The sequence below is a fragment of the Periplaneta americana genome, chromosome 12, assembly GCF_040183065.1.
Source record: "Periplaneta americana isolate PAMFEO1 chromosome 12, P.americana_PAMFEO1_priV1, whole genome shotgun sequence".
Classification (NCBI taxonomy): domain Eukaryota; kingdom Metazoa; phylum Arthropoda; class Insecta; order Blattodea; family Blattidae; genus Periplaneta; species Periplaneta americana.
The window spans coordinates 142454345-142468558 of record NC_091128.1 but is presented as its reverse complement, the minus strand read 5'-3'; the positions used below and the strand labels follow the sequence as shown (position 1 = coordinate 142468558).

The following is a 14214-nucleotide window of genomic DNA, read 5'->3' as shown; positions in this document are numbered from 1 at the left end:
AGAAGTTCAAATATCTTGGAGCAACAGTACCGGTAACAAATATAAATGATACTCGGGAGGAAATTAAACACAGAATAAATATGGGAAATGCCTGTTGAGAAGCTTTTATCATCCAGTCTGCTGTCAAAAAATCTGAAAGTTAGAATTTATAAAACAGTTATATTACCGGTTGTTCTTTATGGTTGTGAAACTTGGACTCTCACTTTGAGAGAGGAACATAGGTTAAGGGTGTTTGAGAATAAGGTGCTTAGGAAAATATTTGGGGCTAAGAGGGATGAAGTTACAGGAGAATGGAGAAAGTTACACAACACAGAACTGCACGCATTGTATTCTTCACCTGACATAATTAGGAACATTAAATCCAGACGTTTGAGATGGGCAGGGCATGTAGCACGTATGAGCGAATCCAGAAATGCGTAGTTAGTTGGGAGGCCGGAGGGAAAAAGACCTTTAGGGAGGCCGAGACGTAGATGGGAGGATAATATTAAAATAGATTTGAGGGAGGTGGGATATGATGATAGAGAATGGATTAATCTTGCTCAGGATAGGGACCAATGGTGGGCTTATGTGAGGGAGGCAATGAACCTCCGGGTTCCTTAAAAGCCAGTAAGTAAGTAAGCCGTTGTTATTATTATGGCAATTTAACAAAAAGAAAGTTAAAAAACAAAAGGCGGTAGTGGCAAACGCCTCTACGAAAGTCGCAATCGATATAGAGACACTGACTTGCTTCATGATTTCCGTCGAATTGAATCGGGACAGTTTCACAACTTCTGTCGCATTTCAGAAACAGACTTCGAAATATTACTGTGCAAAGTATGGCCATAAAATTTCCTGCTTCCTATCCTACAGCAATAAGTTTGATGACAGCTTCTTCAGTCCACTCCAGTTTCGACATCCTGTTGGTGAAATTAAACTAACCGCTGCGTTCTGCTACGAACTGTAAACAAGTGGCAAATCCCGTCCACAACGAATACCAACTTCCTTTGATGTACCAACATGCGACCCATCACTATCGCAGGCAAATCCAATGTTCTGTTTGCATTTGCTTCGTCGTCCACACGTTCCGATTTCAGTCAGCGAATACATTCGGTTGTCGTTCGTTCGTTGTTCGTTGGCTACGTGAGTACGCACCTAATAGGTATCTGTGGCCCATTCGCTGTACAAACCTAACATCCTTTTAAAACTGAAAGAAGTTATTTTTAAAAGGTATGGTATAAAAACTTTGGTTTTATTCCTCTGAACACTAGTGATTAGAGTCCTGCGTTTGTTTACCTAAAGCCTCCAAGCGACCAGCAACAGCGTAGGTATGTATAGAGTATAGCTCGGCAGTACCACATCACACTACACAGTTCAGGTCTACTGTTCAGTGAACACGCGAAAACAAGACAAAGCTGGGCGCTTGGAGATCAGTGCTACAATAGAATAATTTGGTAGCCAGCACTTCATTAGGAAAGAAGAACATGTATTTTATCAAAAAGGAGAAATTTTTCATTTGAAACACTTAAAATGTTTACAGTCACTCATTAGAGACTAGTAAAGTACACATTCATAATTTGTTTGATTTCAAGTTTGTACATCTTGATTACACAACTTTTAACACTATATCACTTCGGAATATGTATTATATATCTTTCTCGTGTTAAATTTTACCGTACCTGGTTAACAAAAAGCCAGAAACTAAATACACTAGAACAATACGGAATATACACACAAAAACACATCCAAATGAAATTCTCAACACACAACTCAATTTCAGAGCCAGCCCGGATGGCTCAAGCGGTAGGAGCATGGCATGTCTCTATCGCTTGGTCTGAAGGGTTGTGGGTTCGAGTCCCACCTCGGGCATGGGTGTTGTGTTTGTATTAGTGTAAGTAAAACAAAGGAAACAAATGAAAAACGAAAAACAGAAAACAAAGGTAACTTTGGTAAACGGCCTCTGGTCGGTCTAAAAAAAAAAAAAGAAACACTCTTTGACTCCACATTACACTACACAAACACACCCCCACAGGAAAAAAAAAAGGCGCCAAGACCAGCAACAACAGTTCTGAAGAAGGCCAATAGCAGGCCGAAACATGATAACCAGGTATGGTAAAATTTAACACGAGAAAGACATACTGTATAATACATATTCAAGTTTGTGTTGACATTCATGTTTTCTCATTTGTTAATTCTAACTTTCAATTAAATCTCAAGTATAATATATTAATACGTTTTATTTATTGTAAAAATCAGGGGTAGACAAATTCCGGGCAGCATGTAGCCATGGCGACTAAAAATTTTTATGGGGTGCCTGAATTGTTTGAGTTTAAAATTTTTAAGATTTAAATTTCTTTCATGTTCTGCAACTAATACATAATGTTAACAAAAGCGGTTTCTTGTAGGGAGAAATTCGAATGTGCTTTTTAGATTAATATTGTTACATTTGTTGCTCAGCTCAAGACTTTGTGACTACGTAGCTTCAGTGAAGAGCACAGAGCACCTCTGACAAGCAAACATTCCCATGGGAGCAAATAAAAAAAGTTATTTTTTTCTTCCACCATGTTAATGATATCAAAACAAGTGCTTATACAAATTTTGGCCACTTGAGTGCAATTACAAGGGCCCCCCAGAAAATAAGTTTGCCAGGCGCCATTTTGGAAAGATTTATTGGAACAGATACGACAATTTTGTTGAGCTATTTTCAACATATTCCCCTCTTGAACACGAGTTCCACTCGTACGGGAGTTAGATTTATATTTAATGGAACACACTGTTATCTAAAAGTTGTTTCTTGAATATTAGATAAGTTTTCTCTCAAGCCATTAAGAGCAAATGCTGGTTAAATTTCGGCACTGAACTCTGGACTCATTTCGCTGGCATTATCACCTTCATCTTATTCACACTCTAGATAATCACAGCAGTTGATAAAGCGTGGTAAAATAACCCAATTAGAAAAAAAAACAAGTTTATTTCTGTGACTTACACTTTATAATTACTGTGTATATGTGGCTTCTTTTCCTTATACTGTAATAATTCATGTACATTTACAAATGCATGTTCTGATATTCTGCTAATAAATTATTATTATTATTATTATTATTATTATTATTATTATTATTATTATTACAAAATATTTTTTGCAAATAATATTGCTCTAAATAACTATTTGTAGACCAAAGCAAAATGTTATTTTTCTACACCTGAGAAACGATAATATATTGTATTCTATCAAGGCTTTCTCTAGAGCAGGGCCGGGCATGAGAGCGGCTCAGTCTAGTCGGCCAGAGCTGCTCTCGCTCCGAAAGTCACTTCAATTCCAAGCCAGAGCAGAATGCTCACGCAGTGGCGGACTCGCATTACAGCTACCTTCCCTGTATTAATGTAACAAGAGCCATGGTTGTTCTAGTCATTCAGTCTGTCAGTACATAATACGAGTAGTTTATAAGGATATTACATGAATCCATTGTACATTACAGAATTTATAACACTCTTATTAATTTAATGAAATAAACTTCGCTCTATGCACACACACAAATCATGATATGATATGATATATGATATGATATGATATGATATGATATGATATGATATGATATGATATGATATGATATGATATGATATGATATGATATGATATGATATGATATGATATGATATGATATGATATGATATGATATGATATGATATGATATGATATGATATGATATATGATATGATATGATATGATATGATATGATATGATATGATATGATATGATATGATATGATATGATATGATATGATATGATATGATATGATATGATATGATATGATATATGACCATAAATTAATACAACTTAAAGAAAATGTTTCTCAGGTACATTATATTAGAGTATCTATTCGATATTTATGTTGCATTATAAGTTATTATAGTACATTTAGTAATATATAATTTTAAATTATACAAATATTATGATATATCATAGTATAGTATATTACAGTTCATGATATATAATATTATATATTATATATCATAATACTTGTATAATTTAAAATTATATATTACTAAGTGTATAACTTATAATGCAATGCAAATATCAAATAGATACTCTAATATAATGTACCTGAGAAACATTTTCTTTAAGTTGTATTAATTTATGGCGTTCATTACCAACATATTTGTCATATTCAGTAGCATGTTGTAAAGAATAATGTCGTTGGATATTGAACCTCTTAACCAGTTGGAGTGTTTTATGACAAATTAAACACTTTGCTAATCCACTGCTTTCTACGAAAAATAACTACTCCTCCCATGATACATTAAAAGCATTGGGAGTAGCGGTCCGCTTTAGTCTATGAGCGGAAGCTCCGTCTTCAAAGTTCGCCTTCACATTGCAGAGTCACCACTGCACCGACAATGAATGACGTACAGTATGCATACGTCACACCGCTCGCGAGACAAGCTCTTTAAAGCACACAGCGCTCATTTCTCAGAATCACGTAATGTGCCCAGCCCTGCTGTAGAGGTAGCCTTGATTCTATCCAACATAATATTTACAAATAAGTTCCACTTTTCACTCAAGTTACATAAATAACAGTTATAAATCCGTCCAGACTAGAACTTTAAAATTACATTCAAATAATTCTGATATTTGAAAATTATACGTTAATTTGTCACTAATATGATATTAGCTTATATCTCATAATAACGTAGCCTATAATCTACTAACAATACAGTTTTGGCACTGCCAGGCTTTACTAGTGCTTAATTTTGCAAAATGGTGAAAAGATGAAACTACTGTCTATAGAATTACATAACACTCTTGAATAATTTAGCGCATGAGAGGTTATAATATGAAATTTAAATGTATTGTTGGTGCTTTTGTCATGTTCAAAATCATTCGCATTCTGATTTCAGATCTGAAATTGCATTCCAATTTGTAAGTATGAGAATAATCACTTCTTCTACAAGACGAATTTATTTCACTTTTCAGACATTGGATGAATGGTCCTTTGATGTGTTTGCATTAAGTGATTCAGCTTCTAGTCAACCAGTCAAATACCTCGGGTATGACCTCCTCAACCGCTATGGAATGATACACAAATTCAAGGTAACATAAAATTACAGCAAAATATTTCGTTACATATATTATATGACATTACCACCCATTTTTATTTGCATATGTATTACTCTTTTTCTTAATAGTAGTATGTGTTACAAGAGCGGTATATTCAAGTTTTCATGTTCGAGGAATAGTTTGAAAAAGCGAAATGTAGTTGAGCTTTTTTAATTTCCGAGAATTGAAAGAAAACATACCGCTCATGTATTGTACATTATTTTGTGCGAAGATAGTTTATTACATACCTGAAAGAGTAATTTCTAATTAGTTGCAATGAAATCTCCATCTTGGTTTCTGTTCAATGACGGCAAATTTGCAGAACAAAAATATCTATCTTCAACATAGTTGCTTTAAAATGTTACTATACTCCAGCAGGCCGTGATATACGTCTGTCTTTTTTTTCCCCCAGTCTATGATGAGTCTGGAATCTTGTTGATTTTTTCATGGCTTCCTTAATGTTACATGCATCACGAATGCAGTAACTTTAGTGGAGTTGTAGAGTTTACTTAATTTTTGCAAATACTTAAAAACAATAATTAACAGTGCAATTTAGGTGAAATTGCAGTGGTAAGTTTCCAATTTATAATTATTACTATATTGAACGTCTCTAAAAATAATATGTTAAAAGCCTAAAGCAGTAAAATCAATATGTCACTTAAGCGGTAAGAAGAGGGAAATTGTTATGTGTGTTAGGTTGGGAATACTGAATGTGGAATTTTAGACTTTCCGCAGATTGGTTTTGTGCGAAAACCAAGCAAATACGCACGATCTCGCACAAAGGTTTTTTTCTGTCTTCACTTTTACTTTTAAATTAATACTGTACAAGAATTAAAAAAATGAGTGTCTCTTACAGTATGATTATTTTAAAAATTCCTTAATAGTGCCAGTTAATCACCCTAAAAAATACTCAACCTCCAAGTAAATTAATGTTTCAAGATTTCAGTTTACATCCATATCATCATCATGATCATCATCATAATCATCATCATCATGGTTATGAGTCATTTGATCTGTTTCATTCCCTCTGTCTAACACTGATCCAAGAGAGCTATAATAGCTCTCTTGCACTGATTCCTCCATTGTGTTCATGATCTTTCAGTATTTTTCCCTCCTTTGGGAATATAATTTAATATTATTATGTGGAATTCGATTTCGACTCATACGATTAATGTGTTCTTTCCAGTTTCTTCTGCAATCTTTTATTTCAATATATAAATTCTTCACACCAAGCTTTTTTCTTACATCTTTACCTCTTTTTTCGTCTTGAAGTGTTACTTGAGTTTAATTGTCGGTAATTTTTTAATTTATGTTAGATCAAGAATGGTAAAAGAGGATGTAATATTAGTTACAATGAAAAATTATTTTATTTCATTCTCTTGAATGAAAAGTCTACAGTTTGGTTATCCACAACACATTCTCTTCATTCACCTTAATATACAGTATGAACATTAAGTAATGTCATTAATTTCATGGGTTACTTTTTGAGGTATTTGAAACAAAAGCATTTAATACAATTTTGCTCGCTTTTGCTTTCTTTTCGAGATAAAAATTGTTTTATATTAAACATTTCATAGCGTGTTTTGGGAAAGCCATTGATTTAATTCTCAATAAGTTCAGTCAATTTAAGAGAGCAGTGTATTATGATAATAAATGATTGAAAGAATTTCAGTTTTGTCCTTTAAATGCGCAGAAGTTTAATCCGAACAAATGTAACATAGAAAAATTAATTTGCAGAACGAAAAGTTACATTTGTTCGGATAAAATTTAAATTATTTCAATAATATATTGTCATAATACTCTGCTCTCTTAGATTGACTGAGCATATTGGGAATTAAATCAATAGCTTTCCCAAAACACTCTATGAAATGTTTAATATAAAACAATTTTTATCTCGAAAATGAAGCAAAAAAGAGCAAAATTATATGAAACCTTTTTGTTTGAACGATCTCAAAGAATAACTCCCTGAAATTAATTACGGTACATTACTTACGGTTCACTCTATATATCGAATATTACTCCTCCTCTTTCTCCTTCCATTATCATCATCCGTCTTCATCTTTCTAATATTATGTTTGACTAATGTATAAAACAGTAGACTGAAACTAAAATTCCCTGATCATATCGTTAGTATTGGCTTATAAATACAATTTGAAACAACACAGGCACAAACACAAGAGAGAATACATATTTAGTTCTAGAAGAAAGGAAATAGATTAAATTCAGACTTCTAAGATAGTAACCATACATTTCACCACTAACTGTAATAGAGGATATTAATATAAATCATTCTGCATGAATTAATTTAAATTTAAACGTTCAGAGAATAGATAATACTTTTCTCTCTATGTAGGCCTACATTAAAAAAAAATTAGAAAACAGTTGAAGGTCTGAATAAGACCAACATAATTATTTGTTTATAATATATGAAACTAACTATTTTTGATATTGCGAAAATAAAAGTAAACAAACAAAATCTGAAATTCTTCAAAGGATAAAAACCTCTTGCATAATTTAGAATAGTTTGAATTTTGCTTGTTAAATGACCTCGTCCAAGAAGAGTTATATATCTGAACACAAATTTTTAGGCGTGAAAAATATCACATGATTAAATTACAATGAATTGGATTGTAAACAGTGAAGAACTTGAATTGTTTAAAATGTTCAAGTTTAATATTTAAGAAAAGTACTTTTGCTAAGTACTTTATATTGCACAAATATTTTTCGTGAGATTAATTGTTTGTTTTTTTTTTTCGTGACCATTGTACTCCATCGTCTTAATAAGAAAATGTCTGACCAATAAATATTGAGTCCACCCAGCCTCTCCTGATCTTAGAATTCCATATTGTTATTATGTACGTCCAGTTATAAAAATGACGATTCTAAAACAAATAAATAGTTCATTACAAATTAGAAAAAACAGAAGATCAGTCACCAAGTTACATATATATCAGTGTTGTTATATTTCCTATTGGTGTTTCATCTCAACAATTTTTAGTTAATATAAAAATAACAGCATGTGCTATCATGAGATGCAAAAAGATATACTGGTAACTATGTCACGTGGTACTTAATTGAACTGCAATTGAAAGTTTCTTCGTGTTAATATTAGCTAGGGAATAAAAATTGTATATTAAAATAATGAACTTTTCCTTTATAGGTTCCCCCAGTGACATTGGAAACATTCCTTACGAGAGTGGAGGAAGGTTACTGCCGGCACAAAAACCCATACCACAACAACCTGCACGCAGCAGACGTCGCCCAAACCGTCCACTACATGTTGTGCCAGACTGGCCTCATGGTGAATATACTGTTTTAATCAGAGATGTGGTAAAAGATACATTATTTATTTATTTATTTATTTATTTAATTTCATTTATTTATTTATTTTATTTACTTATTTATTTTATTTATTTATTTAATTCATTTATTTATTTTATTTATGTATTTATCTATTTATGTATCTATCTATCTATCTATCTATCTATCTATCTATCTATCTATCTATCTATCTATCTATCTATCTATCTATCTATCTATCTAAATCTAATCAATCTAATCTAATCTAATCTAATCTAATCTAATCTAATCTATCTATCTATCTATCTATCTATCTATCTATCTATCTATCTATCTATCTATCTATCTATCTATCTATCTATCTATCTATCTATCTATCTATCTATCTATCTATCTATCTATCTATCTACCTACCTACCTACCTACCTATTTATTTAGAGTTTGAAAGTTAATCACAAACAATTTAATGCGATCAGAGCAAAACATACCATAATAACAGTTTATAATTATTTGAAAAAGAATGTCATTCATGTGATTGGCACTCAAAGGGTTAATAAATATATAAAACAAATATGGTCAACATTTCGACTGTTAATTTTACAGAAAAACCCTCACAGAGCATCAATATATTTTATTTTATTTATATATTGAACGAGGAATATATTATGCTTCATATAAATTTTTACACACCTACCCATTATTACATTAAGGCAATGCATCGGTGAAAATCCTAAAATTTGTATTTATTAACCTATGAACTTCAAATTTTTACCAGACATTAAAATGATGCAAAGTTAATACAACACACCAAATTGCATTGCCGTATAATGCACCTTTCCTGAGATATTAACTTTTAATTACATTTTTAATCGCTAAATTTATATTTCATCAATATGCACCATGCAAATTTTTATCTATAAGAACTTATTCTCGAACACCCTTAACCTCTGTTCCTCTCTCAAAGTGAGAGTCCAAGTTCCACATCCATACAGAACAACCAGTAATATAACTGTTCTATAAATTGAGGACGTAGCTGCAATAAGGGCCCATACTCCAAAATGCTGTTCTGAGATACCGGTATATAAAGTTGAAATTTTTAAAACAGTGCAGGGCCTATAACATATATTAAAATAAACAGGTTTATTAGCATTACTGTTCAAAATTTCTCAACGAAACTTTGTGGGTATAACAAAGAAACTACGGAGAATCGATTTATGCATTCTCCGGAAAAAGGACCTATGGGCCCTTATTGCAGCTACGTCCTCAATTCTAACTTTCAGGTTTTTTGAGAGCAAAATAGATGACAAAAGCTTCTCAACTGAATAATAAGAGGCATTTCCCATATTTATTCTGCATCTAATTTCCTTCCAAGTGTCATTTATATTTGTTACTGTTGTTCCAAGACATTTTAATTTTTCCACCTTTTCAAACAATAAATTTTTGAATTTAAATACTATTATAGTCACAATCATGCCATGGTATGAAAGAAAAATTTCACAACCTCGAGCGTGAATCGAACTTGCGACTTCCTGTTCTCCGATCAGGCGCTCTACCACTGAGCTATCGAGTTCGTCTCACGCCAAAGGCTTGGAATTATACTTTCATACTGGCGACTCTGTTATAGAGTACTGTCCATAGCGTCTGATCTAGTCAGCACTGCTTATGGACAGTACTCTATAACAGAGTCGCCAGTATGAAAGGATAATTCCAAGCCTTTGGCGTGAGACGAACTCGATAGCTCAGTGGTAGAGCGCCTGACCAGAGAACAGGAAGTCGCAGGTTCGATTCCCGCTCGAGGTTGTGAAATTTTTCTTTCATACCATGGCATGATTGTGACTATAATAGTATTTAAATTCATTAATATGTCACATCAACGGACGTGTATACGTCACCAAACATCGTAAGATGAAGATTACATTAATAAATTTTTAATTTTTATATTTCTATTTCGTACTATATTCTGGTCATGAGACATAATCATACACTTTGTCTTTTCGGGATTTACTTATTATTATTATTATTATTATTATTATTATTATTATTATTATTACTAATTACTACTATTATTATTATTACTAATTACTACTGTTATTATTATTATTATTATTATTATTATTATTATTATTATTATTATTATTATTATTATTATTATTATTATTATTATTATTTGTGAGCGTATAAGTATGCCTAGATATATCCAAAGAGAAACTGGATAACGTGGCTTTCATGCTTCCTTTATGATGATGGTGAGATGATGCTTGACTACTCCACTGTGTATCAGTATTTTAAGTTCTGACATATATTCTTTGTTTTGATTACAAGAACTGGCTGACAGATTTGGAGATCTTCGCCACATTAGTGGCAGCCCTTATACACGACTATGAGCACACGGGTACGACCAATAACTTCCATGTCATGTCTGGCACTGAAACAGCGCTTCTCTATAATGATCGTGCTGTCCTGGAGAATCATCACATCAGTGCCTCTTTCAGGTATAACTTTAATAACAGGTTATTTATTTCTATATTAATATGAATATGAATAATTTCACATCAATATTCAGTAGCTTTCTCACAGGTAAATTCTGTGATCTTAATTAGGTAGGTACTAATTATTTTGATTCCGAAGCGAAAAGATTTATTTTCTGGAGAAATCTCTTATTTTTAAGTGAATCTGTTATTCAGTTTAATGGTTAACCTGTATAAAAATCCTTTTCTTTTTCCTTAGAATTATTAGTTTATGCAATCCTAGCATTAAAACATACTTGTTATGTTGCTATAAATAGTGCACAATTGGCCCAATTCTGGGATGGCATTGGTGCCAGGAAAGGTTAACCTAGCAACTAATATTCCACGACGTCATTAGTCTACTGTCTTCACCGTGGCTAACGAGAAAGAAAGGCTACGGAGCGACGTCACATTCTTAGTCTTAACATAGCCAACATTGAACAAGTTTATATAGAAATGAACGTTTAACATGAGTTTAATATAGCAATTCCTTTGTTTTTAGAACTTTACACATGTATTTATATTAGGCGATTGTCAAGATGGCCATGACTAGACCAAGATAACGACGTGACTTCGATTCGTGCCGAAGCCTCTCTTCCTCGTTAGCCATGTGTCTTCACAACGTATGTACCTGTAAGAAAAAGCTTCAAAACAGTAACAATAGTAATATGCGTTACAAGAGAAGTATGTTGAAGTTTTCATGTTCGAGGAAAAGTTTGAAAAAGCGAAACGTAGTTGAGCTTTTTTAATTTCCGAGACTTGAAAGAAAACATACCGCTCGTGTATCGTACATTATTTTGTGCGAAGATCGTTTATTACATACCTGAAAGAGGAATTTCTAATTAGTTGCAATGAAATCTCCATCTTGGTTTCTGTTCAATGACGGCAAATTTGCAAAACGAAAATATCTATCTTCAACATTGTTGCTTTAAAATGTTTTCTGTGTTTACTTTACTCCAGCAGGCCGTGATATACGTCTGTCTTTTTTTTTCCCCCAGTCTATAAATCTTGTTGATTTTTTCACGGCTTCCTTAATGTTACTTGCATAACTTTAGTGGAGTTGTAGAGTTTACTTAATTTTTGCAAATATTTAAAAACAATATTTTAACAGTGCAATATAGGTGAAATTGCAATGGTAAGTTTCCAATTTATAATTATTACTATATTGAACGTCTCTGAAAATAATATGTTAAAAGCCTAAAGCAGTAAAATCAATATGTCACTTAAGCGGTAAGAAGAGGGAAATTGTTATGTGTGTTAGGTTGGGAATACTGAATGTGGAATTTTAGACTTACCGCGGATTGGTTTTGTGCGGAAACCAAGCAAATACGCACGATCTCGCACAAAATAACATTCTTAGACACGATTACTTAGCAACCATGCAATATATTACGTCATATCCAGTACCTACCCCTCCTACTCCTATGTCTCTACTACATTATAACATTACATTTTGTAAATTTATAATAATTTTTTTACATATTTTAATGCTAGAATAGCATAAAATGTGTATGTTAACGCGTGTATAATCTTCATTGTAAACACTCGTGAAAAATTACCAAGATTATACACTAGTTACGTAAATTACTAATAAGTATTCCATTTGTTTTTATTTTGGACGAGAAAGTCTCCTACTTCTCCTTCAGTATAATCCCTGTGCTTGGTGCTGTGGCACGTTCGAATTATAACAATGCTATCTTTGTTATAGAGATACCTATCGTTCAGTACTGGCCTTGTAATAAAATAAAGCCGACATAATAAAAAATTTAACTTGTTGTGAAACATATTGAAAAGGTTGTTTCCACAGTTCTGCAGTGCAGAAGTTAAATATTGTGCATTGTCGATTTTAAACTCATTTTAAGAGCAACATTCACCCATTCGTTAGAGTTCTGACTTTATTGTGAACGTTGTTTTAACGTTTTGTGCATTTGACAGTTCATATTTTTAATACAAACTTCTTGTATAAGTTTACTGATGACACAAGCATTTTTTTATTATACAAAATTAAATAGAAGTTAAAATTTGTTAAAAATTGAATTTATGAATATGTTCTGTTAGAACATAGTATAATATTAATAAATATACCTTAACATAATAATAATAATAATAACAATAACAATAATAATAATATACAAAATTTAAAATGCCGGTACCCATAATGTAAATTGTGAACAATTTTAATAATGACCTCTTCCCCCCTCCCTTATAAAATTCTGCGTACGTCACCGCTCGTCAGTAAATAGTCTTCACAACTGATTTATGTTCACTGAACACTAAACAAATCTATGCTGTTTAATAAAAGCCTCACATAACCAATGGAAATAATTTTGGTTAGTTGCTTTTTAATTTACAGCAACTAGAAGATTCTATGTTGTGTACACAAACACCAGGGTACGAATTAAGATTTCTGGTGGGAGGGGATGAATCCTAGATAAAGAATACCATACATATAATTATTATTATCGTAATTTGATACAGCTCAACATTTGCTTGTCTTGCATCTTGATCATAATAATAATTAAATCCATGAGCAGGTTTAAGATAAGATATGTAATTCTTAAGTTATTGATTTTTGTCAGTTTGCCAGTGATGATAATACATCAATATTATTTTCTTTGCTTACTTTATACTTTATAAAGTATACTCGTATTAAAACAATTATATTTTGTGATGGGGATAGAAGTTATCCCTGGCAGAGATGTTAATATGAATTTAAGAGAGGGGGGGATAACTTTCCAACATGAGGGGAAATCCCCCTATCCCTCCCCGTTAATTCGCACCCTGACAAACACACACATTGTGAATGTTTGACATGTACAATATTTATGATACCTACTGTAGTCGTTCATTTGAATAAAACGATCGTCATTCATTGTTGTCGTCAACGTCAATATTATTCATGTTTTGGACCATGTGGCCCATTTCTTCCTCAATAATCAAATTCATTCTTTCAATGTTCTGTAACTCTTCTGATGTATCCTGTACACACTGGTTGTAATGCACTTACGACAGTATTTTTGTAGTCTTTGTTAAGCAGGACGTAATTAATTTAAATATTCTTTTTTCAAAAAGATTATGCAACATATTCGATTGTAAACAAATTCTAATTTTGCTTGTATAGGCCTATATATATTTTTAATCAATTAATTCGCAGTTTTCAAATTGGTACCAAATTATCCATGCAAATAGAATGATAACCCATTACTTACAATAAGTTTATACTCCTTTGTAAATTCAGGCTGCACATGCTTTACATTATCATTGCAGTATATTTTAACAACTTTCCACTTTACAGAAGCCATAACAAATTTAAGGAATGCCACATAATAACTGG

General features: G+C 32.2%; 1 protein-coding gene across 1 annotated transcript in view; it reads left to right on the top strand.

Annotated features, from left to right (window-relative positions):
- The window catches only part of LOC138709982 (dual specificity calcium/calmodulin-dependent 3',5'-cyclic nucleotide phosphodiesterase 1-like), a 199808-nt gene that overhangs the window by 172542 nt on the left and 13052 nt on the right, over positions 1–14214 (top strand). Inside the window, exons 7-9 of the mRNA XM_069840663.1 lie at positions 4951–5067; positions 8234–8374; positions 10696–10865. Of these exons, the coding sequence (XP_069696764.1) occupies positions 4951–5067; positions 8234–8374; positions 10696–10865 (428 nt within the window). The remainder of the gene's footprint in view (positions 1–4950; positions 5068–8233; positions 8375–10695; positions 10866–14214) is intronic.